The 27,456-nt window shown below is 39.3% G+C and overlaps 1 protein-coding gene across 1 annotated transcript in view; it reads right to left on the reverse strand.

The window, feature by feature from the left end:
- HDAC9 (histone deacetylase 9) overlaps positions 1 to 27,456 on the reverse strand; it is a 387,397-nt gene that overhangs the window by 128,963 nt on the left and 230,978 nt on the right. Inside the window, exons 13-14 of the mRNA XM_061996670.1 lie at positions 9,542 to 9,719; positions 2,306 to 2,439 (exon numbers count right to left, since the gene is read on the reverse strand). Coding sequence (XP_061852654.1) covers positions 2,306 to 2,439; positions 9,542 to 9,719 — 312 coding nt within the window. The remainder of the gene's footprint in view (positions 1 to 2,305; positions 2,440 to 9,541; positions 9,720 to 27,456) is intronic.

Below are 27,456 nucleotides of genomic sequence, written 5' to 3' on the forward strand. Positions count from 1 at the left end.
AGGAAATGTATTGTCTATTAGCTGCAGAAAGCATGATGTCAGCCCAGTATATATGACTTCCATCATCCCATGCCCACTTAGAGATGACAGTTCTCTGTGCACTTGGCCAACTGTCTCTCCTGAGCCATAGACCTGAGTCATGTGAGAGAGGTTAATCCACACTACATGATTTGGAACTACATTTTGCTCCTGTTGTACACAAAAGAGATCCTATAGACATAAATTTTTCATTTTCATAAGGTTTCTTGTTAGATTAAGAAAATAAGGGAGCCCCCAGAACAAGCCTATAGCTCAGGGTACATACATTACAAGTTAATAAGATCTGAGCTACCTCTGCCTGAACTAGCTTTGATCCTGAACCTCTTCATCAGACAAAGAGTGGGACTGCAGCTCTCTTTTTGGGCTCTTTTTTTAGTAATAGAGAAAGTTCACAGGTACTGCAGAGGATTTCCTAAGTGGCTGTTGAAGGTTGCTGTTCCTAAGCTGCCCTTCACACACAATGCCTGATGTGGTGCATGCGGCAAAACTTCACCACTGATCTTCCCACTCCTTCTGACAGAAACTGTAGGGAGTCATATTGAGAAATTCCATTAAGAAATGCTAATAGCCATGTGGGGACATGCCGGTGCCCATGATGCTTTGACACTACATCCTTTGTGTGATATATTCCATAATGCAGCTTAACGGTGGGCTATTATTTTTTGAATAATATAATGACTACTCTTTTAGTGACGAGTCATATATTTAGATGAATAATTTTGCTAAGGAATCAGAGCACCAACTAAGTGAATCACCACAGCCTTCCTCTGTTTTGAAAAGTGAGCAAATTTAAGGACATATTTGATGTCAAGCAAGTGCTAGAGAATTCAGTGAAGCAAAGGATAGATTGCATCACCAAATATAACACTGACTTTAGCTGTGTAGGAGGATTAACGCAAACACCATATCTATGCACCAGCTTCACTCTGAGGTTCCTCTAAGTTATATCATCAGGATTTACATTTTGACAGCTCATTTCACATTCCAGCCTCATTCCAAAACACATAGTGGGAAAAAAAAATTAACTGAATGCCATTCAACATGAAGTGACTTATTTCCTCTCTGCCCACTCACTGAATTTTGCAAGACCTAATAGGCTGTATTTCAGATTTTGAAATTGCAAAGTTATAAGAGGAAACTTTAAATCTTCCAGGAAACTGCATGCACCTCAGACTAACCTATACTACTTTTCATATTTAGACTTTTTGCAGATCCACCCAATTTACTGTTTAGCAATATCTGTTTATTACTGAAGAAAGAAATATATAATAGCATATTGAATTTTACTTATTTAGATTATAACATGGGTCCTGAGTCCAGAAGGTAACTAGGCGTTATTTTAGTGAAGCTCTCAGCTGTGTGTTCAAGTTACTCTGTGTGTATGCGATTCCACCAGTTAAAGCACTCATGTGATATGTGACTTTAAGAGCCTTGCTGAAACAAAACCTTCTTGAAGATTGAAAAATTATGCAAGTTAAAAAAAAAAAAAAAAAAGAATTAGTCTGTTAGAGTGCTGCCATCTAGTTAGATGAATGTATACAACAACTCCATTTGTAGTGTTTGCAACATCTCAGTTCCCTGTATGCTAGGCTGCACGCAGAAAATCTTCATGGGCAGTCATTAATAGCTAATCAAAGGGATCTTATGTACCAGCTCCTTTGGATTTGTAAAATCTTAAGTATATAAAGAAAAGTAACGAAAGAAAACAGAATATAGTAGCCCTGGCAATTTAGGGATCCTGTAAAACATAAGCAAATTTGTTTTGAACTTTGCTAACTTGTGCTGTAATGCAATAAGCACCCTCAATTGCCACAGGCTTCTGCAGAAGTTGACAATGCTGCACAGCTCACGAGGAGTGGTAAATGGTAGGAAAAGGCTGTTTTTCAGTAACCTGAATCATATATGAACCTCAGAGCTTATTTAGCTACATTTAAAAAAAAAAAAAAAAGAAAAAAAAGTAGTATTCTGTGCTACTACAGAAGTAAAATCAGCTGCTTGAAAAATGTACTTGGTGTTTGACTACTTTCTGCCTTCTTATATCAGGGCGAGGTCCACAGTCATATCTAGATATTACATTCTGATGCATGTGGATAAACGACTTTCATTGTGTAAATTCTTTGTCACCTATTTGGGAACAGTGCTTTCTTAAAATGCATAATTTTAATATTGTCAGTTAACTCCAAATAATTCCTAAAACAGATTTAGAATTTAAAAATATTGACATTTACTTGAAGAAGTCAAGTATGTGTTCATTATTTTTAATTACCTCGCATTTGTTTAGCAACCCAGTTTCTTGAAGCCTTGACCAGATGCTTTGAATCCTTCCAGCATGTTCAGGGTGATTAGCATAGTTCCCACACATACACTGGTGCTTCAGCATCAGACTGTCATAAGCAACACCTTCAGCACAAGGACAGCACAATAAGAAACAGTAAGTGAAACAAATGCAAGTTTTACTGTTCCAAGTCATGCGTACCATAGCAAACTGGATTTTATTTTATGGTTAAAGAAAGATGAAAAATGTGGCTCTTAATTCCCTTTTCCTCTGGGAGACTCTGAATTACATCATACAAGAAACATCTTATTAATATGGCAAAAAGGAATTCTCAAGAAAATTTACTAATAAATATAATTAACTGGAAAGAAGAAAAGAAATTGAGTGGTGTCTGATTAAAGCTTTTATGGCTAGAAAAAATCAGTCATGTTACCAAATCACTTGTTTTCTCTTTCTCTAATGGGTAAAGTCATTTATTAATCTATCTCTAACAAGAAAAAGTTATATATTTATAGCAGCAGGAAAGTAATTCTGAAAACAATAATTTCAATACATTTTGAAATGATAATGCCACTCTGTACTGATTAACTAATACTATATTTATTCCAGATCTCAAAGTATATCAGAAAAAAATTTCAAAGAGATGCAGCAGTGGCAGGCAGAGTCCTTTTTCAATAAAAGGAAAAATTTCACCCACCACTCAAATGGGACCAAACCATGTTGTTAGACTGCAGTGCAAAGTTCTTTTTCAATTTGCTTTCAATTTATTCAAGGACAGAATAGCTTTATATGGAACAGCCATCAATTTCACATTGTTCTGTAGCTGTGTATTGGGAGGAAAAGAGAAATTTTAGCCAGTAGGCTTGAGATGAACTTAATTTTCAAGGCTTTCAAACCAAGTCTGAAACATTGGCAAAATATTTATTTATTTACCGTTTGTTTGCATTTCACTCATAAATGTCTGGAACAAAAAAATCTTTCCCTTATTCCTGTGAAACATTTTCATTTGAGAAACATTTGGATTTTTCTTCTCCTTAAAGTGGTAAATGGTTTTAGCTTGCTACTGAAAAGTCATCCAGTGAAGCAAATATAAAATTAAAGTCCACATTCAACAACATGCTCAAAACCACTCTTATTTAGCAAGCTGCTTGAGTGTATGTTGAACTTTAATAATATACTTGAAAACTCTCTAGAATAAGAATTTGTATACATTGTGGGCAATGCAAAGCTAAGGTTCTGAAATAGTTCAGTTAGAAGCCAGCCAGAAATTATGCTGCTCTAGAAATATTTATTCTGCCATGTTTCTTAGCTCATGAACTTTAGAACTGATCCTTTGGGATCTTGGTGTTAGCCAAAATGATAAGATAACAACTATGCTTAATATAAGGAGAACACAAACATAATACCTATGTGTTCCATGACTAAGTTTATGCTAAATTATTATCTAACAAACAATAAATCCTTGTATTTACTTTCTTGATTTGTTTTCTTTTATTGTAAAAAAAAAAAAGAGAAACTAAAATCTGGAGCTAATAAACTAATGTAGCTTAAAATCTCTGCCGGCCTTGTCAAAGCATTTAATACTTTCCTTTCTCTGCATTTATTTTTATTGTATCATTTATAAGCTTTGCTGCTCTATCATCAGGTCTTACAAGTTATTTAAAATAGCAAGTATGCACACAAGTGCATGCCACATACCTTACTTTCCTTTTCTTTTCTTGGTACTCACAGTTTTAATTTGTACAGTCTTTTGCATAATCAGATTGTACAGTTTGCCAGTGGTCCTATACCATTAAATAAATAAGAAAACTTTTCCTCCCATTCCCCTGCCCAAAAGAGAAGGTGTTTAAATGCTAAGTTTACATGCATGAGGACTTTTAGAAGTTCTTAGGCTGAGCAGGTAGTTACATCCAATGAATATTAATGGAAACAGTTATTAAGAAAAGGACATGAAAGTTGAAAGCATCTCCTGCTTACCAATCTTTCAATAAACATTTTCTTCTAATTGTCAATGCTGTCTATAGGCTTAGGTTTGCATAGTTTAAACTGTAGTTCATAGAAATAAAATACATTTGTTTTACTAGGTTATTATTATACAGATTCAAGATGTTATGTAATAATGAGACTTTTTGATTATCTATATCAGGGTTGCAACTAAATAGGTTTTTTTAAGGGAAATACTGAAACTGTGTATTCAGGATGCCTCCTCTGGTTGATATAGAGATAAATATCTCTTTCTTAGTGCATTAGTCTTTTTCCCAAAATAGAATATTACTAAAAATGTAATTCTATGGTACATGAATTATATTGTCCAAATGAAAAATTATTTTAACCAGATCAGGTCAGTATTGCATGGCAGAAACATCTGCTCCAAACTTTTAAATTCTAAAATATTCACACCACTGACTGTAAAATTTGTTTCTAGCCGAATTAATTGACTTAAGAAAAGACTGAAATATATGTTTTCATTTATTTCAAGCATCTAAATTGATTTAGGATGTATAAATAACTCAGATGTGTGGCTGCTGATCATACAGCACATGTGCTTGGTACAATACCACAATGCAGCAGTAGAGCTCTCTGCTAAAAATAGCCTGTAGGATTTCCCTAACAGGATTCAGCCAATAATTTCCCCACCCCCACATAAAAAAAGAAAAAAAAAAAAGAGAGGGAGACAACTGTTTTCAATTGCAGACTGCTGTGAAATATTAAGAAAAGATGGTTATTCTGTCTGTCCAGAACAAATGCCTACAGCCAGCTTCTACTTTTAGATTCCTTGTGTAAATCTGAGCAGTTCCACTGAGACTGGTGGATTTATTCTGGATTTACATCAATATTACTGAGGTCAGAATGTGGCCCCAGTGGCAGACTAGTATGGTGGCACCACTAAACCATATAATGATAGAGGACACAGGACAAAAGAAACTGAATTTTCTTTGTCAGAAAAAAAACCAAGATCTTCCTGATGAGGACTTCCTAACACTCATTCTTTTCCAAAACACTTCATACATTTTAGCTTCTATTAGCAATATTTTCAACAGAAGGGAGCAAGACACCTAAAACTAACAGCATGCTTTGAAAAAGGTGAAATGCCTTGAAGAGCAACAGTACCAACAAGAAAATCCAAGGAAAGAATATGTAATAAATTATTCAGGAGAAAAATCTGAACTAAATAGTGTCAAATATTCTGTAAACCATCTAAATGAACATCAAATAGACTTTCTGGTTTTCCATCTTTAAGTCATTATCTTGTGCATATACTGCATATATGTCGCATAGTGCTCTCACAACCATCACCATTCTGATTCCCTTCAGATATTCAGCTAAAAGAATCACTTCACACTGTACTAGAATTTTTGTCCTTCCCACCCACCTTCCACCCATGCTTTTAAAAATGGTAGTATTGCAACTGCTGTGAACGATGGCTGTTTGCATCTTTTGCTCTCTTAAGGGAGCAAACTACAGAACCATGGGGTATCTGTGGTTGTCAGGGGCCTCCAGCCCTCTGCTCAGAGCAGGTCAGCATTGTGATCAGATCAGGTTGGTCAGGGCTTTTATCCCAAAGGATTTTTCAAAAGCTGTATAATATATTAAAACTGGGTCCAGGTTCTTTTCCACCAACCAATGAATAAATGCTAAGGCACCCTCCAGACACAGCAAATACTGTGCACAGAGATATCTTATACCACATCACATCATACCATACGTTAATAATACACATATTGATCTAGTTATTCACAGAAACTTTTAGACTATTAATGTTGCAAAATATCTGTTCACTGTCACTTCAAAGGTGTTAATCTCATAATATAGAAAAATAGGTTTCTTTTTAATTTACTCAGAAACTGCAGTGATAAAGGATATACATGTAAGCCTAGTAATACATCAGGGAAAGGGATTTCTTCAAGCAGAGTGGAAAGTCTTCATTGTGAATGCAGGGGTGTGTGCTCTGTTGGACCTGTGAACTGTACAATCAGACTGGGAGTACTGGTTGTTAGCATAGATACAACTTGGAAGCAGCTATAGCAGTGCACTATGTCTTCAGTCAGTATCTGGAGGATATGAAACATGTAAAGGTACAGAGCAGAGGTGGAGAAGCAGAAGCAAAATGTTGTAGAGAACATTGAAATAGGAGGATTTGGGGTTTTTTTAATAGAAAGAGATTATTATCTTGAAAGAGCAGTGGAGGGGGGAAATAGACACAACAAAGAAAAAACAGCGACTAAAAAAAAACCGATGTTTTGGATTTGGAGAAAGGAGTTCAGAGAATCTCCATTGGAATAAGATATCTTTTTTTCTTACTTTCATTCTCTCTTTTCTTCCTCTTTGGTGTTGTTCATGTAACAATGCTTTACAAAAGAGGTAAGGCTAAACTGTCTGCCTGACCTTAATATACGCTGACTCCACAAAGTTTCATATTCTCAAGCTAGTCAAGATCCTGCTGAATGGCAGCACAGCCTTCTGGGGAATCAGCCAGTCCTCCCAGTTTGGTGTACACTCTGTCCCCTCATCCAGGTTGTTGATGAAGATGTTGAACAAGACTGGTCCCAGAACCTATTCCTGTGGAACTCCACTGGACACAGGCCTCCAACTCAATTCTGTGCCGTTGGTCACCACTCTCTGGGCTCTGTCATTCAGCCAGTTCTTAATCCATCTCACTGTCCACTCACTCAACCCACACTACTTGAGCTTTTTGATCAGGATTTAATGGGAGACAGTGTGAAAAGCCTTGCTGAAGTCAAGATGGATGACATCCACTGCTCTCCCATCATCTAGTCAGTCAGTCATCCCATCACAGGAGGCAATCAAGTTGATCAAGCAGGATTTCCCCTCAGTGAATCTGTGTTGACTCCCCCTGATAATCCTCTTTTCCTTTGCATGTTTACAAATTACATCCATCATGAGTTGCACTATCACCTTTCCAGAGATGGAGTTGAGGCTGAGTGGCCTGTATTTTCTTGTGTCCTCTTTCTTACCCTTTTTGAAGACTGGAGTGACATTGGCCTTCCTCTAGCCCTCAGGCACCTCACCTGTGCTCCACAATCTTTCAAAAATGGAGAGCAGTTTAGCAGCAACATCAGCCTCAAGCACTCATGGGTGTATCCCATCAGGACCCATAGAGTTATGGGTGTTAAGCTTGCCTCACAGGTCCACTAAGGGAAAGTCTGCCATTCTCCAGACCATTTCACTGTCCTCCAGGGACTGGGCTTCCCAAGGGCCGGCCTTGACAGTGAAGCCTGAGGCAAAGGCGGCATTCAGTAGTTTAGCCTTCCCTGCATCCTCTGTCACCAGGGCACCTTCCTCATTTAGCAGTAGTCTCACATTCTCCCTAATCTTCCTTTTGCTGCTGATGTACTTGAAGAAGCCCTTCTTGTTTTCCTTTACTTCCTTTGACAGGTTTAATTCCAAAGGGGCTTTAACTTCCTGATTTCATGCCTGTATGCTCTGGTAACACTCCTATACTCTTCCCAAGAAACCAGATCCTTTTTCCACATTCCGTAGACTTCTTTCTTCTCCTTGAGTTTCTCCAGTGGTTCCTTGTTCATCTACACAGATCTCTTATATCCTTTTCCTGATTTTCTACTTGTAGGGACACACTGCACTGTCTGCATTTCCACTGCAGAACCTCTCAGGCTTCCTTCTGTCAGGTTTCATGCCCTGTATGTCTGATAGGTCCCATTTCTCAAAAACTTCTCAATTCAATGTTTGTCCTACATAATTTCATTCCTTCTCTTATTCTTCTATCTCAACTTCACAATTTCTTTCTCAGTCAGTTCCACTGATGCCACAGATGTACATAACCTTCCATGACCCTAGTCCCCTTTCTGAAAACTTACAATGGGAGGTATCCATGAACTTTAGCAATCAGACTGAAACAGCAGCCTTTATATTTGTAACTCCATTCAACTTTTCCAGTGGAACTGAAGATTTTTGAATAGGCCATGGAAGAGTACACACAGTGAGACCACTTTTGGTGTGCTCTTTGAATCTTTTAGAATTTCTTTACAATGTCATGAGGACTCTATGAACCACAACTGTCCTGTTTTAATAAGCCTGTCTATACACAGCTAGCCTTTTTTGCAGAAACTTATAGAAAGTGAATTATTACGTTTCTTTCTGTACAATCTAAACATTTGTTACCCAACAAGTAAAAATCCTAAATTGACTGTATATTTAAAGAGGAAGAAACTATGTCTTTCATCTTTGAATGGCATCTTGCAACCAGTTACCCATTCATTTGCAGTGCCTTAAGGACATCTCTTTTTCTCTTATGTTTTTTTCTTGCTTTCCAAGGTTACATTTTAACTGGAAAGATAGGAGAGCACTCTGTCTTACACTGTCATCTATAGTGTCTGTTAAGGACCTCATCTTGAAGATCTGGAAGCTTTCAGGGCATGTCAAGTTCTGCCAACAAATATGAAGGAATCAATACTTCTGGTAGAAACCCAAATAAACAGTATCTCTAAGTATTCATTTCACCCTTCTTGTACATGGAGTGAATGAATCTTCACTTCTAACCCTGCTGTAACATTTCACTGAGATTCAGGCTCTTACAAAGATGGACCTTCTTGCAAGGTTAGATTACCAATAATAAGAAATAGGCTTTCTGTAGTCATTTTACTTCCTTTCACTGAAGATTTTGGGAGTTCTAATCACTCTGTTTTCAACATCCCAGACCATACCAATAAAAGATATTTCCTGAATTATTAGACTGCCCAGGGCCTTCTCTGTAGACTACATAAAACTGCTGAAGGACACCAAAATGTCCTGCTAGCCATGGCTACAGGTTCACTCTTTCTGTAGGGAAAGCAACCTTGTCACATAGACTGTCTTGTCAAATGAAGATACTGAGAATTTCACTCCAGCTTTGTTACTCATTGGTGTTCTCTTTACAAAGCAGTCAAGAAGAACATGGAGAAAAGAGCCAAAGGATAGAGAAATGAAAGAAAAAGCTATAAATGACTTAAAGGCACCAAAAATGCACCTGTTGCTATATTGTCAGAGCCAGTCAATGATAATAATTTATGACTGTGTGAATATTAACCCTGTGATTTATCAGCTGCACTGGTTGACTTGATACCAGTACAGCATCATAAAACCATGTAACAGTAAGGCTAAAACTGAATGCATTGCTGCAGGAGGTATTCAAGGCATTTAAATCTGTTGATCCTACATGAACAAACGCATTTGTGCTGCCTATTAAAAGCAATCTTTAGGGAATCCTACCAGTAGTGTAGACATTCTGGCTGGGCTGCTCCACGTCTGGGTGAGGTAATGTGGAATCAGCAGGGGAAGAAGGGATTCTGGACACAGACCGATGTTTATCTAATCCTGCTATGCCAACTGTAGCCATCTGAGCCTGGTAGATTTGCAACTGATGGACACGCTGATGTGCTAGGAACTCCTGTTTCGAAGAAAACAGCACAGTAGAAAGAAATGTGAGACAGGATCAAGTAGGACACTGAGGGAAACATGTCAACAAATTAAGTTCATTAGGTCAGGGCTGTAATAAACAGTGTGGAAAAAAAAACCCAACCCAACAACTCACACCTAAGACCTAGTCAATAAATCCATTCAACAGATGTTTTCACACTGACAGTGTGGGCTGCTGACTTTGCTGAAGGGTAGGTGATGGCAGGAAACCTGTCACTTCTGCTTGACAAAGCAAAAGACAGCTTCACATGCAGAGGCTTATAAAAGACAGAAGTTTTTCTAATATATTAAATCAGTAATATAGTGTTAGAATATGCATTTTATGACCCTACAAAAATAAAAAATAAAATATTCCTACAGCTCTGAAAGTGAAAAGCAGTGTCCTTACTACTCAGTATCAAATTCACTGAGCAACTGCGAGTCAAGTTTCTACAGAGAACTCAGTTCTCAGAGCACCCGGGAAAAACGGAATGATTTGCACATAGGTTTTCACAAATCATTTAGAAATTCAAGAATTGCTACATGAGGTCTCACTTAGGGACCATCTTTTTTGTTGTTAACTGCTGCCAGCTCTAGGCAGTGCCAAACACCTCAGGAAAGGTAGGCAGACGTGTAAAGACAGCAGAAAATATTTCCTCTTCTCTTTTATTTGCCAACATGCTTGTTGACACAAGAAAGGCTAAAACACTCCTGAAGTCAGTAGGAACCTTGGCATTCAGTTACTCCAGAGGGAAGGATTGCTTCACTTGTCATTTGTTTGCACTTTTCTTTTTTGTACATATAGCCTTAGAACCCCAAGAGAAAGTGAATCAAAGCGAGAGATTTCCAAACCACAATGCAGTATAAATTCAGTTGAAATTCACACTTCTGTCTTAGAACTGCAGACTCTGTTTATTCTCACATAGGCTTGGTATACATATGTGCAAGTATATATATGGTATATATATATGGCTTTTTTCTTAAAAAAAAACCCAAAACATATGAACAATTAGTGATGCTGCATGCTGTTGCTTGGGACAGCAGCTCAGAGGCCTGGTCTGGCCAAGGAGAGATTGCTGGGTGCCTGGAGAAGTGGAGTTCAAGCTATGTGAGAAGACAAGTGGGATTACCTGAGAGTATCCCAGTTCCTTATGTGCTGCAAAACAAATTCATAGCTTATAGGAAATAAGAATATCTAACCTGCATGTGAAATAAGAGGACTATATGAAAATGAGTGCTCATCACTAAGAGCTGAAATGAGAACAAATGCTTTAAAAGGCGGCCTCAAAATCCACATTAATATCTAGGGTTACCACTTCAGTGAAAAGACATAAGGTCATGGGAAGGGTAAATCACCTGGGACCTTGTCATATGTGGCTAAAAAAAGAAAGAAAATATGAGTAAGCAAAAAGAGGTTTTACTGGAAGTGTCTTGATTTGGGATCATTGAACCATTTCCCTTCCTTGAAATACTGTCCCTAACTTTCCTGTTGCTTTTTAAATGTATGATGACAGGATGTTGTTATATATTTCAGGAAATATCTTCAGGTGTCTGAGGTCTGTGTGTCACTTTTCCTTATGAGCAGAACATAATCTGACATTCAGGACTTCTTTCCTGGAATGTGTAAGAACCTTGTTTTCACTCAGTTCACTAACCATTTTAATCGTGATAAATTTTCAGAGGAGATATTTTTTGTTCTCCTAGGCATACACATCTTTTGTAACTTTTGCTGGGAGTGTGCACAGCTGAAGAGAAGTGGAAGCTACTGTGTTAAATGTTTTCCCTGTGGAGAACTAAAGTAGGTCAATTCTTTTGTGACGATGCACCATATATTTAGTACTGGCTTAATGCCCAATAAAGGGGGCACAGGAGGTATTTCACTGTTTGTGGCACGATTCCTCCCTGTATCCTAGGGTCAAGTGGTGACAGCGGCGCTGTCTGTCAGATGCTAGTGTATTCTCTGTCTCCTGCCTAGCTAGAGATGCTAGCTAAGAAGTTTGTAAGAAGCCTAACTCCTACTTGTAGGGCCCTTCTTCACACAGAGCTTTGCTACATTACATGAAACCAGATAAATAGCAGCTATTTCTGCTGCTTTCCTCAGCCTCACAAGGCTGCATACATTGCATTAATTAAATAGCTAGTATCTGTAGTTCTTCAATCAAGAGGATTTTTAATTCTGCCTTTCAGTATTCACACTAACTAATGATGATTCTTTAACTGAGTTCACTTTTCTGATGATTACTGCAGTTCAGAAGACAAAAGAGTTTGTTCCTTACTCGAATTCTCTTTGAGCTGGTAAAGGTGCATCGGTGTATTCTGGTAGACTGCACTAAACAGTATTATTTAAATACACTTCTTAAGGAAATCTTGGAAATTCAGATATCAGTGAGGGGGGATTCATACTGTGCACAAATGTTTCTGGACTTTTCTCAGTGCTGGTAGACTCTGAGCTCTGAGCCTTTAGAGCAGCCTTGCCTGCCTTCCTTTTATTTTCAGACTTGTACTTCACTTGAGCACTACCTGCACAATTTTTTTAAGGGAATCTGTAAGTTTGCCATGCAATCCATACCTAAAATCTAATTTATCCAGGTCTCTGATCTGAAAAAGCCAATTTAAGTGGAGGATTTTTTTCTTCTTTTATTTGTTTTTTGTTGTTTATTTTATGGTATCTTGAAGAACAAAAAATTTTAAGTCTGGAACACTGCAAAATGTAGATCATTTGGGAAGGTATTCCTGCCTTTATTTATAAAATGACTTGGTGTTTGTGTCTCTGCAAGCAACAGAAATAAGAGTGTTTTTCAGGCATATGAATAAATCAAGGTAATTTTTTTAATGTTAATCTATGTGAAAATCACCTAAGAGTCAGCCAGCCACACATTTCAGCAATTTGTCAAAGACCAAGAAGAGAGTCTGTTCTTACTCTTCTGTATTTTCCTGTTAAAACATGTTTTGTTTATATCATTCTTCCCTCATCAAATGAAACCAGACACACACTTAGAATTTGACAAATGTTTATCAGTATAATCAGTCCAGGAAAGGAGAAGAAACTGGCGGATTGCTGGATGGAAAGCTCCATGACACCTATTTTAATTTCTGAGGTCATGGAAAACTGTGAAAACTTTTTAAAATTTGTTAAAAGTGTAGTAGGTTGTCTCACAAGGCTTACACTGAGGCTTGCTTACACCCTCTGGTGACTCCCAAATCCTTTAATTATGAATTTAAAAACTCTGTGCATCACCAAAGTTTGGAATTGTTTAGGTTTTAGTCAAAGCGTTAGGCTAACTTCCTGACTAGGTTTCATTTTACAGGCAACAGGCACTCATGAAGCATGTATCTTTTTTCCAGCCACCTACATATTTAAGCTATGAGTATTTGAGATACTATGTGTCACACAGACAAGTAGATTAATGCAATGAGTAATGTGGATAATCAACACACTTATCTGGCTCTGCAAATGCCCACCTGGCCTCTGGAAGGGATTAAAGTAACACAATGAATTCATCTTCAGGTTTTATGTGCTAGAGTACTGCAAACACATGTCCATCTCTCCAGCAATATGACAAAAGCAGTATTTGCACATCTGCAGGGTTAGTGATTTGTGTGAATATATCTGTAGCATTTCCCAGGTAACCCGAGCCCTGCCTACCCAGCATGGAGCCTGCTAGTTCCAGGTGTCTGAGATTAGTTCATTAGCAGAGGTGGGCAATTAGGGCCTCTGGCAGAGCAAGTAGAGGGCCATTCATAGTCTTCCCCAGACATCAGCTCGGATCCTCAGTAGTTATTTTGAGGAGAATGTTTAGAATCGGTATCTGCAGAGATCAACCTTTCAGAGGTACGGGAGGCAAATATTTGTTATTCTCTTTGTATTACTGTAAGGTTTGTTGTTTAGGAGGAGCTGGAGTTAGTTTGGGTTAGCGTGAATTCTCCTTTCATATAGACTGATAATTTGCACATTTTAGTACTTGATGTTTTGTATATTCTGAGGGTTTAGCAAGAAATACTTCCTTATTTCTACTGGCTGTGAGAACTGGTGATCCACAAGTCTATTCAGATGGATTGTTAGATGGTCTATGTTGGGTGATAAAGCATAGATGAATGAATTGTCTGTGAATTAATGCTTCTTCAACATGTTATATCTTGTGCAGAGAAGAAATATGCAAGGTTCACTCTTAAAATCTTCTCTTGCCTCTCAACAGCCTGCTTTTCAATTTAGTGTTTACTGTGTTTACATATAAATCCTTAGATCTATGTCTATACCATGATACTGTGTGTGGATAGATGCACACCCCTCTTCAGCATATTCTTTTTTCATTGTGTTAGAAGATTTTTATATTTTAAGAAACTGAAAAGTTCTTGTTTCTAATAGCAAGATTACTGCTTACAGTCTTATGTATTTGTGGACAGGTTATAGCCTTCTGTTGTATCTCGACTGCATTCTGCTGTAGTATTAAATGTGTGCTAATATCTATAAATTGTGAAAAAACTTTCAAATATTGCCCATCCTCCCCTTCCACAAAGATCTTCAGTACTATTAACCTTACAACGTATTTTCTCTCAAAGCATTTTTTTGATGATCTATTTCCTAGTTATTTTTTTTTCCTATAATTTCCTCTCTTGGAAGAGAAAGAGGTTAAGGACTTGTTGCCCAAGCTTAACGATCATAAGTCAATGGGTCCTGATGGGATGCATCCTAGAGTGCTGAGGGAGCTGGTTGATGTGATTGCTAAGCCAATCTCCATCATTTTTGAGCATTCATGGAGGACAGGTGATGTGCCTGAGGACTGGAGAAAGGCCATTTTCACTCCAGCCTTCAAAAAGGGCAGGAAGGACAACCCAGGAAACTACAGGCCAGTCAGCCTCACCTCCATCCCTGGAAAGGTGATGGAACAATTCATCCTGAATGTTGTCACTAAACATGCAAAGGAAAAGATGGTTATAAAGAGGAGTCAACATGGATTCACCAAGGGGAAATCCTGTTTGACCAACCTGAGAGCCTTCTATGAGTGCATAACCGGCTGGCTAGATGAGGGGAGAACAGTGGATGTCATCTACCTTGACTTCAAGAAGGCTTTTCACACTGTCTCCCATAACATCCTCATCAGAAAGCTCAACCAGTGTGGCTTGTATGAGTGTACAGTGAGGTGGATCAGGAACTGGCTGAATAACAGAACACAGAGGCTGGTAATCAGTGGCACAGAATCGAGTTGGAGGCCTGTGACCAGTGGAGTTCCTCAGAGATTGGTTCTGGGGCCACTCTTGTTCAACATCTGCATCAATTACCTGGACGAGGGGGAAGCGTGTACCCTCAGCAAGTTGGCTGATGACACCATACTGGGAGAACTGGCTGATTCCCCAGAAGGCTGTGCTGCCATTCAGCGGGATCTTGACTGGTTTGAGAGTTGGGCACAGAGGAACCTCATGAGGTTCAACAAGGACAAGTGCAGAGTCCTGCATCTGAAAAGGAACAACCCCATGCACCAGTACAGGCTGGGGACTGACCTACTAGAGAACAGCTCTGCAGAGAGAGACCTGGGAGTCCTGATTGATAATAAACTAACCATGAGCCAGCAATGTGCCCTCATGGCCAAGAAGACCAATGGCATCCTGGGATGCATCAAGAAGAGTGTGGCCAGCGTGAGTGAAGAGTGAGGTTCTGCTCCCCCTCTATTCTGCCCTGGTGAGGCCTCATCTGGAGTCATATGACCAGTTCTGAGCTCCACAACTCAAGAGGATCAGAGAACTTCTGGAGAGAGTCCAGCGCAGGGCCACCAAGATGAACAGAAGCCTGGAGGATCTTCCTTATGAGGAAAGGCTGCGGGAACTGGGGCTGTTTAGTCTAGAGAAGACTGCAAGGGAGATCTCATTAATACTTACAAATATCTAAATGGTGGGTGTCAGGAGGTTGGGACATCCCTTTTTAGTATGGTATCTAGCAACAGGACAAGAGGTCATGGGATGAAGCTGGAACACAAAAAGTTCCACTTAAACATAAGAAAAGCCTATTTTACTGTGAGGGTGAAGGAGCCCTGGCACAGGCTGCCCAGGAAGGGTGTGGAGTCTCCTTCTCTGGAGATCTTCAAAGCCTGCCTGGACATATTCCTACGCAACCTAATCTAGGTGGACCTGCTTCTGCAGGGAGGTTGGTCTAGATGATCTCTAAAGGTCCCTTCCAACCCCTACCATTCTATGAATTTCCACGGTGTTTTCTGAAAACAAAGCATCAGTTATTGCTGAGGAGGAAAAATACATATGTGCTGAAGAAAGCTTCATCCTATGTTAGGATGAAAACAAAACTTGCCTAGAAGGAAAGCCTGCTGTTTTGTAAGTATTTCCTCCAACTTCCTCCTCTCAAGGGTGTTTCTCAGACTTGCTCTGCAGACATGCCTTGCCCTATAGTTCCTGTTGGAAGTCCTATTCCTTAGACTCTTCCATACCCCAGCAGCAACATGGGAACGGAGTAACGTCAAGTTCTGACACATCTCTCCCATTACCTTTTCTTTGATTTTCTGCCTTCCCAAAGTAGTAGCAGCTGAATGTATCCAAGGGATGTCCAGGCCAGACGGTGGATGCATGCAGCAGAATGGCCTCTGCTTGCAGCATAAAGAGCTCAGTCCTGCTTTAAGGTCTTTACAATGGCAAACTTGGCCCAAACCAAGACAGCGTCATCCTAAGTCTGATTCAGCTAGCAATCCTAAGCACTCAGAAATTTCATACAGGTCAGATATAGCTGATAACAATGTTTCAGCAATCAGGGACCTCACAGAAAATATCAATAGGACTGATCTTTGTTATTCTCTGAAGTGGCAGGAAAATACCCAGAGAGCAATTAATTCAACAAGGACTATTGGGACAGAAAAAGATGTGGGTAAGCAGAAGTTGTGGCACTTTTGAACCAGGAGTCTTGTGAACTATGTTCTACTGTCCTCAAACAAAACTAGTTACCCACAAAGCTCTGAGCAGAAATAAATCACAAGATCTTATGAAAATGCTGTGAAAGGGCAGGAATGGCTTATTTTTGTCAATCTCTTCAACCTAAGCCAGAAATTAGTTTAAGATAGCCCTGAAAATCAATATATTGAGAGGTTAATTTTTAAATGTTTTTAAACTGTTCTGTCACTTGTTGAAAAGATATGACCAAGAAACCTTACGAATGCTATTTTTGACAAAACCACATGTAAAGTCACAAACCTCTATGGTCATCACATTCAAAAAAATCAGTATTGCCATCTGAAACATAGTCAACCACACATTCAGAATCAGCATTTTTATGAAAAGTAAATAAACAGCAAGTATGGATACAGACATGGATTTAGCAGGTAGAAATAGCTTTAGAGCAAGTAAAATCATAGATGGGAAGAAACAATGCAGTGAGCCTGGAGGCATAAGGGTGTATTCAGTCCAATATTACCAGGATATTTATAGAGTTGAGTTTACTCTTTCTGTAATCAAAGCAACACAGTGTTGAAAAATGAGTAAACAGAAGTGAAGTCTTATCAGCTGAATGTTGAGTGCAGATACAGAACAGGGGGATAAAAGCTATACCCCAGACCTGCCTCAAGTCCTAGGCAGGGAAGACCTGCCTTGCAAACCAACACTCCCTTGCCCTCAGTCCTCCCTTTGTCTTCTGGAGGACTGTAGAAAGTCTTATTCTAGATCCTGCTAAGGCAGAACTTAGTAATTGGGGTGGTCCTGCTGCAGAAACTGCCCAAAGTCTGGCCAACCATCCTCAAACAGCTTGTCTTCCCTCTGTACCTGGAGCAGCAAAGCTGCTGCTACTGCAGAGGTCTCTGCTGCTCTTCCGCCACCCTCTCCTTTTAGGGTAGGAGTACATTTGGCATGGCAAAATATGTCACTAAAATGACAATGTTTTTGTCTAGTGGGCCAAACAACAGAGACTATTAATAGGGTGTCAAAAGATTGATCCTTCATCAAATCATATAGAAGAGAATGCATTCCACTGCCTTTGGTTACATGACCAAATGTGTGGGTCAGGGCTGGGATCACACTTGTCTCTGGTTGTACAGAGGACATAACAGCAGGGTCAGGACCCTACCTTATACCCCTACTGTTGCAGAGGGAAGTGGATGGGTTGCTGACCTGCCGCTTCAAAAGGAAGCAATGGTAAAAGTTATCTCCCTTTTTCCAAAAATCTGAGCATTTAAATATGAACCATCCTGGTCCAACATAGATGATGAATCAAGTTGACCACATGGCTTAAAAAAGTTTTCAGTTATCTTTGTGAAGAAACATGATCCAGGCATAATTAAGAGGAAAGGAGTGGTGGGAAATGGTGTCTGGGATTGATTGCAAAGAGAGCCCTAAAGACAGAACATTTTCTACTGGAGGGAAAATTCCAGACGTCCAGCTGAGCTTCTGTTTTCACTGCTGCTTCCTACTCCTGTGAGACCTGCTTTCTCCACTCCTGACATTGGCAGTTACTTGACTTCTGTTGAAGTGCTGATTCCATGGTGTGCTCAGCATGCGTCCAAAGAAAATGCAGCACCTCCTCAAAATCTTGCACTCCCACCTGAATCTTTACCTCACGTTCTGAATCTCCTGGACATTTAATATAAATATATAAATAACCGGGGTTACAATGAAGGGGAGAAAGAGACCATGTAAACATTTTGTGCATATTTTAATTTTGTAGGTTTATTTTTTTAAATGCACCTCTTTGTATGATTTCTGTTGCATCATTACTTTTACTGGAAATACCACAAGACTTTCTTGAAGTCATTTGGTGCTTTCCAAAAAAAAAAAAAATATAGAGAAGTGCAGAAATAAATCCCAATTGGAAAATGCAGCTGTCTACATTGTGCCCTAGCATTCAGTGTTAACAACTATTTGCTTCTTTTACTTTGATGTGAAGAATAAATAGGCTTTATAATAGCATTTACAACCACCTAATCCTAGAAGCTTTCCAACACTCATCCAGTTAAACTGTTAGTTGACCACAACTAATTACTGAAAAATCATCTGTCCCACCTATTTCACTGCTCTGGGAAATATCACCTGACTCTGCAACAGTATTGGCAAATCAGTTTTGTGCTACTTTGTGCAGATCCTTTGAACCACTCCATTTTTCTGCTGTTCATTGGAAGTACTTTTCTTAGAAGACTTCTATGGTTTCTTCTTAAGAATCATTAATTTGGCCTTCATGCAGAGAAATAATAGTCTTCAGGCTAAATTCAGCAGCAGCCCTGTTGAAGATTTGTGTTTTCTGTGTACTTCAACAGATTCTGCTTTGGTTTTATGGGGAACTCTGCTGAGTTCAAGATTTATTGTAAAACTAAAGTAAATTACTTGGGTCTGACATCTAAAGAGAAAACGTTGGAAAACCTTGCTCTTCAGTATAGAGCACACTTGAACTAACACATCAGTGTCTAAGCATTAAATCATGGGTCTATACAGAACCCCTCTGCAGATGCCTTCTCTCTCATGTGGACGTATGTAAGGTCAGAACAGGGAGCATCAATGGACCATATGGTCAGCAAATAGAAACCAATCACCAGCTCAATTTTCTCTGTGTAGATCACCACCATTGATCACTGTATCTAATGCATAAACTCCAGCAAGTTGGTGTGCAGCCATTGCACACACCAGAACCTTTCTGCACCAGCCATTCATTTCTGCTGTTGCTTTCTGTGACAGCAGATTTGATACCTGACAAATACCAGGTTCCAGTCTTTTGCTGGAGGACTTCTGCCTCCCTGAAGATTTCAGAGATATCTCACACCTTACTTGAGGGTGGTTGAAATGTCAACAGACTTCCTTTCTCTTACATATTTGTAGTAAGGGTTATAAAGTTTCTCAAAGAAATACATGTATCCATACACACATTTACAAACATTACTAAGTATTTAAAAATATTTTTTTTCTCTCGATGGTGCTTAGCTCTTCTTTGCTGATTTTGGCACACAGAAATAATTATATCTATATAGTGGAATAGTGACATAATCTGAGACCTTACAAAACATATGATTTGAATATAAGGATGCTGTAAATGGAAAAAAAAAAAAGATAACATAAAAATATTTTCAGATATGTTCTCTATACATACATAAAAAATTCTCTATATTTACAGAATGCTCTATTTATAGAATAAATATATCTCTGCAACAAACAAGTACAGCTTGTTGTGATTCTTTTTTTTTTTAACATTCATTTGGAATAAGATCAAGTAACTTGTAATTGGAACAAAATTGAACTGAATACTGAAAGATTACTTTAATATATTTCTTCAAAACAGATACTTTCCTTCTATATGCATCTTAGCATATGGCTTGCTGTTTTAACAAGTGGGAGAACTGCCAGAATGGACAAACTGAAAACTAAGGGGAAAACCCTTCTGTTTGCTGATTCAGGAACAACTAGAGAGTTAAAAATAAATGTGGAAAATAGTATGTGCTAGAATAGCACTAACTGTATCATGCAGACTGCAAAATACATTTGCTGCTTTCTTAATCCTCGAGCAAATCTTGGCCCTCAAAATGCAATGTACAGTCCAGAACAGACCACAATACTCATATTTCTTGGGAAGGATGAATGAATTTATTTGAACGTGTCTCATCACAACATACTTCAGATATCTAAAAGAGACTTCAGACTCTAAAAAAAAGGGCTAGATTGCTTGCAAGGAGGGATGTGGAAGACTGGGTGGGACTAAAAGGGAGAAGAGAGACAGAGCAGTATTAAAAATATAGACAATTATTATAAGCTCATATCTCTTCCTTTCTCACCGTCTCTCTTTATGGTAATGCCTGCCATTTTCCTTCTGTTTTAAAACCTGAAAGCTGTTTTGCGTGTATGTTCAACTGTCTTCCAGTTCTGTCTTGCCTTTATTCTTTTTCCAACAAGAGATGAGTCTTCCATGTATTCACATCTTCAGAATCCTCAAATATTGTAAGATTACAACAATTACAAGAAATGGAAACAGTAAGAGAAATTAATTCTAGCTAGGGAAGAAAGTGGAGGCAATAAGAACTCTTGTCCCAGTGTAGCACTTTGGAAAATGGTTTGTTCATTTGATCGCACCACAAAAGGATCTTACCAATGCATTAGCCAACATGATATTTTTCTCTATATACAAGAGATCTCTATCCAAAGTATACAGGAAAAGAAATATGGATGCTGAAGGGAACAAAGGGCATAAAATTAGAGATCAAATTTTAGTCTATATTCCTCATCTGGGCTTTATTATTCCTTACTATGATCCATATCCTTCCTGAAACAAGAGAAATCACAAGGATCTTAGGTATATTAATTAAAGTTTTCAAAGCTACCTAAATATAGGACAAAAATAACTTTTACTTCAAGAATGGCTATTTTTTTTTTTTCAGAGGATAGCTAATTAGTAGTCAGAATCACTATATCCTTGTTTTCAAGGCCAATAGTGTCTCAGTTTCTGTATTGGGGAAGGCAACCCTGAACATCAGCTCCACTGCCAGTGCAGTCCCATAAAGCACCTCCCTGAGTGTAGCCTGATGGCACCCAGGGAGGGCATCCATATGCTGGAGGTTGTATCTGAGTTGGTGGTTGAGGAGGAAGACCCTAAGCAGTCAGGAAAGGGCAGATGAGCCAGCTGGGAAGCACAAATCCAGTGTTCCAAGGGCTGTGTGCATGCTGTCAAAGAGCAGAAGGCTTCCAGTAACTCTCAAAAGAAGGGACTTCATAGTGGAGAAGGTAATGTGCTCCAATAGGTATTCATAAATTATAGTGTTGTAGCTCTGTTTTGTGGCCAGTGAGGATGATTTACACAGATCTAGCTAGACTAAAGGGGAATCAAGAAATCTTTTTCTGGGTTTTCACTGGGATATCTCAGATGAGAGTCTGGCTCTTCAATAGCTGCTTCCTGAAGCAATGCCCACAAAGGAGACAGTTTTCTTATAGCCATACAGCATTTGGAAAAATTGGACCAAATAAATGGCCACAAATTTACTTCTAATGAAATCTGGGAGAAGGTAGAGAGGAAATCCTGAGAACCAGTCAAAGCAAAATGTTACTTCTAATTGTGTGTTTAGCTGTCCTTGTCTTGTGACAAGTGTGTTATTATGCAGATTTCCTGCCTGCCACCTTCCATGGGAAGATTTTACAAAGTGAAGTTACACAGGCAATTCCCCTTGATTCTTGACTCTTTATTCCTAATTATTTAGGCCCTGAATTCACTCAAGATAACATTATAGCTGTCCCCAGTTGCTCTAGATTTGGAGCCTGTGACAAATGAAATCTTTCAGTGCTTGGCATGTTTTTCTTATGTTGCAGAAGCACAGCTACTAACATGATGAAAACAAGGCTGTTCTTGCTTATTGTCCACCAATGGATTATTAGTATTTAAATTTTTTCACCAGCATAATTTCTTAAGTGTCCTTTTTTTCTTCAGAGAGATTACTAATGTCACATGGAATGGTCTGGGGGTTTGTATGAGTTTTTAAAAAAACATGTGTGGATTTAGATACACCGTTACCTTTATTGCCTTTTTCTTCTGTTAGAAACGTCCTCTTTCTTCCTCTGTAACAATTTTTATGTATATGATGCATATATATATATCCCTTGCTTGATGCCATCCTATTAGAGGCAATCATAAAAATAATCTGTAATTCCCAAAATCACAGAATCTCAAGGGCTGGAAGGGACCTCAAAAGATCATCTAGTCCAACCCCCCTGCCAGAGCAGGACCACCTAGTGTAGGTCGCACAGGAACTCATACAGGTGGGTTTTGAATGTCTTCAGAGAAGGAAACTCCACAACTCATCTGGGCAGCCTGTTCCAGTGCTCCCTCACCCTCATAGTGAAGAAATTCTTACTTGTATTTCTTTGGAACCTCTTATGTTCCAGCTTGTACCCACTGTTCCTTGTTCTATCCTTGGACATCATTGAGAAGAGCCTAGATCCATCCTCCTGATACCCACCCTTTATGTATTTGTAAACACTAATGAGATCACCCCTCAGTCTCCTCCAAGCTGAAGAGGCCCAGGTCCCTCAGCCTTTCATCAGAAGGGAGATGCTCCACTCAATCATCTTGGTGGCCCTGCTCTGAATTCTCTCCAGCAGCTCCCTGTCCTTCTTGAACTGAGAGATCCAGAACTGGACACAATATTCCAGATGCAGACTCACAAGGGCAGAGCAGAGGGGGAGAAGAACCTCTCTCAACCTGCCATTGGCACTCTTGGCCACGAGGGCTCATTGCTGGCTCACAGTCATCCTGCTGTCCACCAAGATCCGCAGGTCCCTGTCCTCTACACTACTCTCTAAGAGTTAATTCCCCAACCTGTATTCATTTACTACATAGAGAGTATTTTTGTGCTGAAATTACAAATCCAAAGTGAACAGGCATTAGAAATCCTGATTTCTAAGTCCTTCCTTTAACTATTGCATCAGTAATAATGGTATTGCATCAATAATTTTCTCCTGGCTGTTTGTATTACAAAATGATGCGTCACAGTGGCTTTTGTTGTTTCTTATTGCAATAGATAGGAGTAGAGGTACAGTCACAAGTTGTTTTGGTTTGTTTGTACTGGATTTAGAAAAGAGTGGGAGAAAGAAATCAGAGAAATGGGCACTATAAATTATGACAGTTTTGAGGCACTGCACAGACAAATCATTTTTGTTCTATAGCTTTAAGCTGGATGCAAAAAGGCTATGGACAGACTGGGTCAGAAGAGAAAGGCTGACTGTCACTGTGACCCACACAGAGCCATTGTGCTGAAAGGGCCCCAGAAACTGGCTGCTGTGTCTTTAGGGTCATCATTATCCTCAGTCTTCTTGGGAATATCCAGTCTGTTTTCTTTCAAGCCTCTGGAAGGCTTATACTTCTCAGAGAAACCAGAAAGGAAGGAGGTCCCATCACATGGTATGTAGTGTCCACCTGATGCCACAGCCAACCCTCAGGGCTACTGAGAGTCCCAGAAGCCATGCCAACAGCAGTCCACAGTGAGCATTGGTGCACAAAGTGAGCATGTCACCACCATCATGGGGGCCTGCAAACCCTGTTGCATAACTTTTGAAAGGGAATCTTTTGGAAAAAAAATGGATATTGTCAAATAGATCTCAGGTCCTCAGCAGAGCTGCAAAGGTGGGCTGAAAGCTTTGGGCCTGGTTTCACAGCACTGGGCCCTGCCAGCTCAGCAAAGCACGTTTCTGTCAGAAGTCTACAAGACAGCACACTTTTGAAGGTTCCCTCCCTGAAACCACAGGGTTTTCACCCTGATCTGATTGCGGTATCAACAGATATGCTAGACATGGCAGATCTAGTCTTGAGACCAACCAAAGGCCTAACACTATCCAGAGGCCCAACCACAGGCAGTGGGCTTCTCAGCTTCTTCCCTTCTCTCCTTTCCTAATCCTTCTCGGCCTATGGGTATTGGGATTTCTCTTGCTATCTCAGTAGGAATACCTAATTAAAGCAATTAAACTCTCAGTAATGACATTCAAAATGGGGAAAAATACGTGAGATTGTGGCCGAGCTTCTGACTTTGACAATTTTAGAAATATCTCTGTTTTTCATCACAAAAGTTCAGATTCATGTATCCAGGTGGCTATACACATGGATACAATTTCATTCAAAAGAATCTGATTGCTACTACCTGGCGCTTTCTGCTTACTTTTAGTCAATCTATAGAGAATTTTTAAGCCTTTTGCTATAGACTTAGAAATAAGAGATAGAACTGTTTTTTTCAATCTAACTTCTGACCAGGCTTTTCTTTTCTTTTTTTTTTTTAACCTGGATTTAAGCCCTGGTAACTGTTGCTGTTGTACAGCAATATTCTCCAGTCTTCTAATACAGTGCATCCTATGCATTCCATCCTAAAGAAATTCCAAGATTTTATTCTTCTTGAGGAAAGGGATCACAAAGCTGCAGGACTTCTAGTAAATTTTATATAATCTTGTCAATTAGCTACAGAAATCTTATGATTTCTCCAGGAACTGGTCCTAATACAAAATCTCAGAGAATGCTATGAAAATGTTGATTCAGTATAATTTCAGCTGGAAGGATCTGTTTACCTCATCTAATCTCTGGCATATTTGTGTGTGTGACAGCAAACAGTTATTGAGCTCTTTCCGAGCTGGCCATATTTCTGGTGAAATATCTATAATAACTGGAGATACAACATATTACTTCAGTATAAAAAGTGTTATATGAGGTTACCCAAGATAATAAGGCCAAACTCTTTTGAAAACAAAGTTTTGCTACTCAGGCAATGATTGCTAAGAGCACATTTTATCTTGTTACACTGGAAATAACACACTCCAACTTCACAAGGCAGGAAGAAAAACATTGTGCTAATTTATCAGTAGCTGCCACCTGAAAGCAGTGAGATTTTAGGGCCACTGGATCTTAACCAAAAATGACCCAGGGAGCATCTGAGACAAAAGCTAGTTGGGTAAATTGATTTCTGCTGTTACTAGGCAGTCACATCACAGGCATCTATTTGTGCCTACATAATCCTGGCCCAGGGAGAGAATGCAGGCTGTGGGTGCTCTTGTAAGTAATGCCTTCCCATGGAGGAAGGTTGAGGTAATTAGTGCGTATACTTGATGCCTCAACCAGAGGTGTGAGATGTCTCATCTAATTTTTACATTTTAATGAGAAGGAAGGGCATGAGAAGCCCTGAACAGGGGGCCATGACTGCCTCCCTCTGGCTGTGAAATCACAGAATCTTAAGGGTTGGAAGGGAATGTTTGTATCTCTGCTGGCTGTCCTCTCCCCAGGGGCAGAGTGGCTTGAAAAGCCTCTCCCCTTCTTTTAAGAAAGGGTTACAGGGCCATGCCTCAAAAACAGCTCACCAGAGGCTGAGAGGTTTAGGTCAAGTTAGGTTGCTTTGGGAGTATTTGGATCTCTGAGGATGTTTTGTTTTCATTCTTTGAATTAAAATTTAATTTAAGTAATTGAAATACATAATCCATCTCTGAGGAATGCTGTCTTAATCTTGTCTCTTAGTAGAAAAAGCAGATTTTCAAATTTTATCAGTTACTGATCAGCTATATGAGCTTACACTACTCTTCCAACCTCTCTGAGCCTTCGTGTCACCTTATCTCATCCTGGCTTTATCTATTGCAACTACGGAGATTTCAAGCAGTTTGTCCTTTGCAGTGTGACAGCTCAGTGCCCAACACCAAAGATGATTGACTGCAGTTGTGGCGGTAAGGCAGTAATACGCTTACAATAGTGAAAAACTATCATGAAATTCCTCTTCCTTACCCTACACCTTGCCCACCCCCCTAAAAAATGAAAAGGAAGATCTGAGTTTCACTTAGTTTGTTTCAGCAATTAAGTCCAAATACGTTTCATATGAAAGAAAAAAATAAGATGCCAATAGGAGGAACTAGAACAAAAGGACAAAAAGTGACAGAAGAGAAATTAGATGGCAGCAGGAGGGAGGGAACAAGAATCCAGCTTTAAAAGAGACAAATCATAAATAACTGAGACTCTCAGTCCAGGCACTGATGTCCTCATCTCCGGGAAATGGTCAGAGTATTATAACCATGATTTTCGTACTTTCACACAGTTTGGGGTTTTGTTGAGTGAATCCTAATCATCCAGATCTCCTTGCAACAATTGCCTCTTTAAAAGCTTCTAAACTTAGAACTTCACCTTTGTTGTAATAAAAAGGCTTTGAAGTCTCTGATTATTCTAGAGGGGTTTCATTTACTGCTCTATTATACTATAAAACATTATGTACCCTATTTATACCACACCATCCAACAGCCCCCAGTAATTAATTGCTGCAGTGTATGGCTGTGGTAGCCCAATCGCCAGACAAAATCAGCTGAGAAAGCAGGGCTAGTTGTGCACCAACTGCAGCACTCACCCACCACCGACCACAATAACCTTTTTGGGAAAAGTCACTTCCATCAGTCAGGCCACTACAGGGCAGTGGCCGCAAGGCAGCAAAACGCTGCTTGGAATAATTCTTTGCAGATGCCAGGAACCGGAAGTTTCAGGGAGAAAAATGAAAGCCATTCACTCTTCCAATGACACAAGCCTTTGATACCACAAAGTCATTTGGACAGAGAGCTCCAAGGTCAGGAAGGCACGTAAAGATTGGTGATTAGAGAAATACTATATCAGCAAAGTGTGGCAAGCTATTAAAAGAAACTGTAGCTTTTATGATTGTGTTGCTGGAGCTTCCCCAGGGCTATTTGTATTAGATATTGAGTTAAGCATAACTTATTTAGTCCCAGCATTCCAGAAAACATTTTGATGTCAGCTACTGAAGGAAAGTAAGCACAAGGAGGAGGAAACAGTACTGATCCCAAACAGATAAAAATATTGTAATTTAATTTTGTGAACCCATGCATGTTAGAGTATTAAGAAAGAGGGATTTTTAAAAGGTTGATTTGACTTAAAAGTCTTGGTTGATAGAGGTATTTAGTCACTCTGCAGCTGGGGGAGGGAGGGTGGAGAAACAAGGATGATTTATCACCTTGAGTATACGCTACACCCTGACAAAGCACGGATGCAGTTTTCTGTAGACAACGTTTTTGTCTAGAGCAGATTTTATGCACATGTGTGATTCTCATCTAATACTGTGGGCCAAACTATTTGCTTAGCTGGGCTGTTTGCCCAGTGGATGTTCTAACGGCTGATGACAGGGATTTGCCTGCCTTGTAGTGAGCAAATAAGAGTCTTTGGGACTACAATTTAGGCACAGCTCTATGGGTCTGGATTTTTGGTCACTAAGTGAAGAGTTCAAAATCTGATCTAGAGCCTGGTAATACCTGCACAGATA

The sequence above is a fragment of the Colius striatus genome, chromosome 5 (assembly GCF_028858725.1).
Source record: "Colius striatus isolate bColStr4 chromosome 5, bColStr4.1.hap1, whole genome shotgun sequence".
Lineage (NCBI taxonomy): Eukaryota > Metazoa > Chordata > Aves > Coliiformes > Coliidae > Colius > Colius striatus.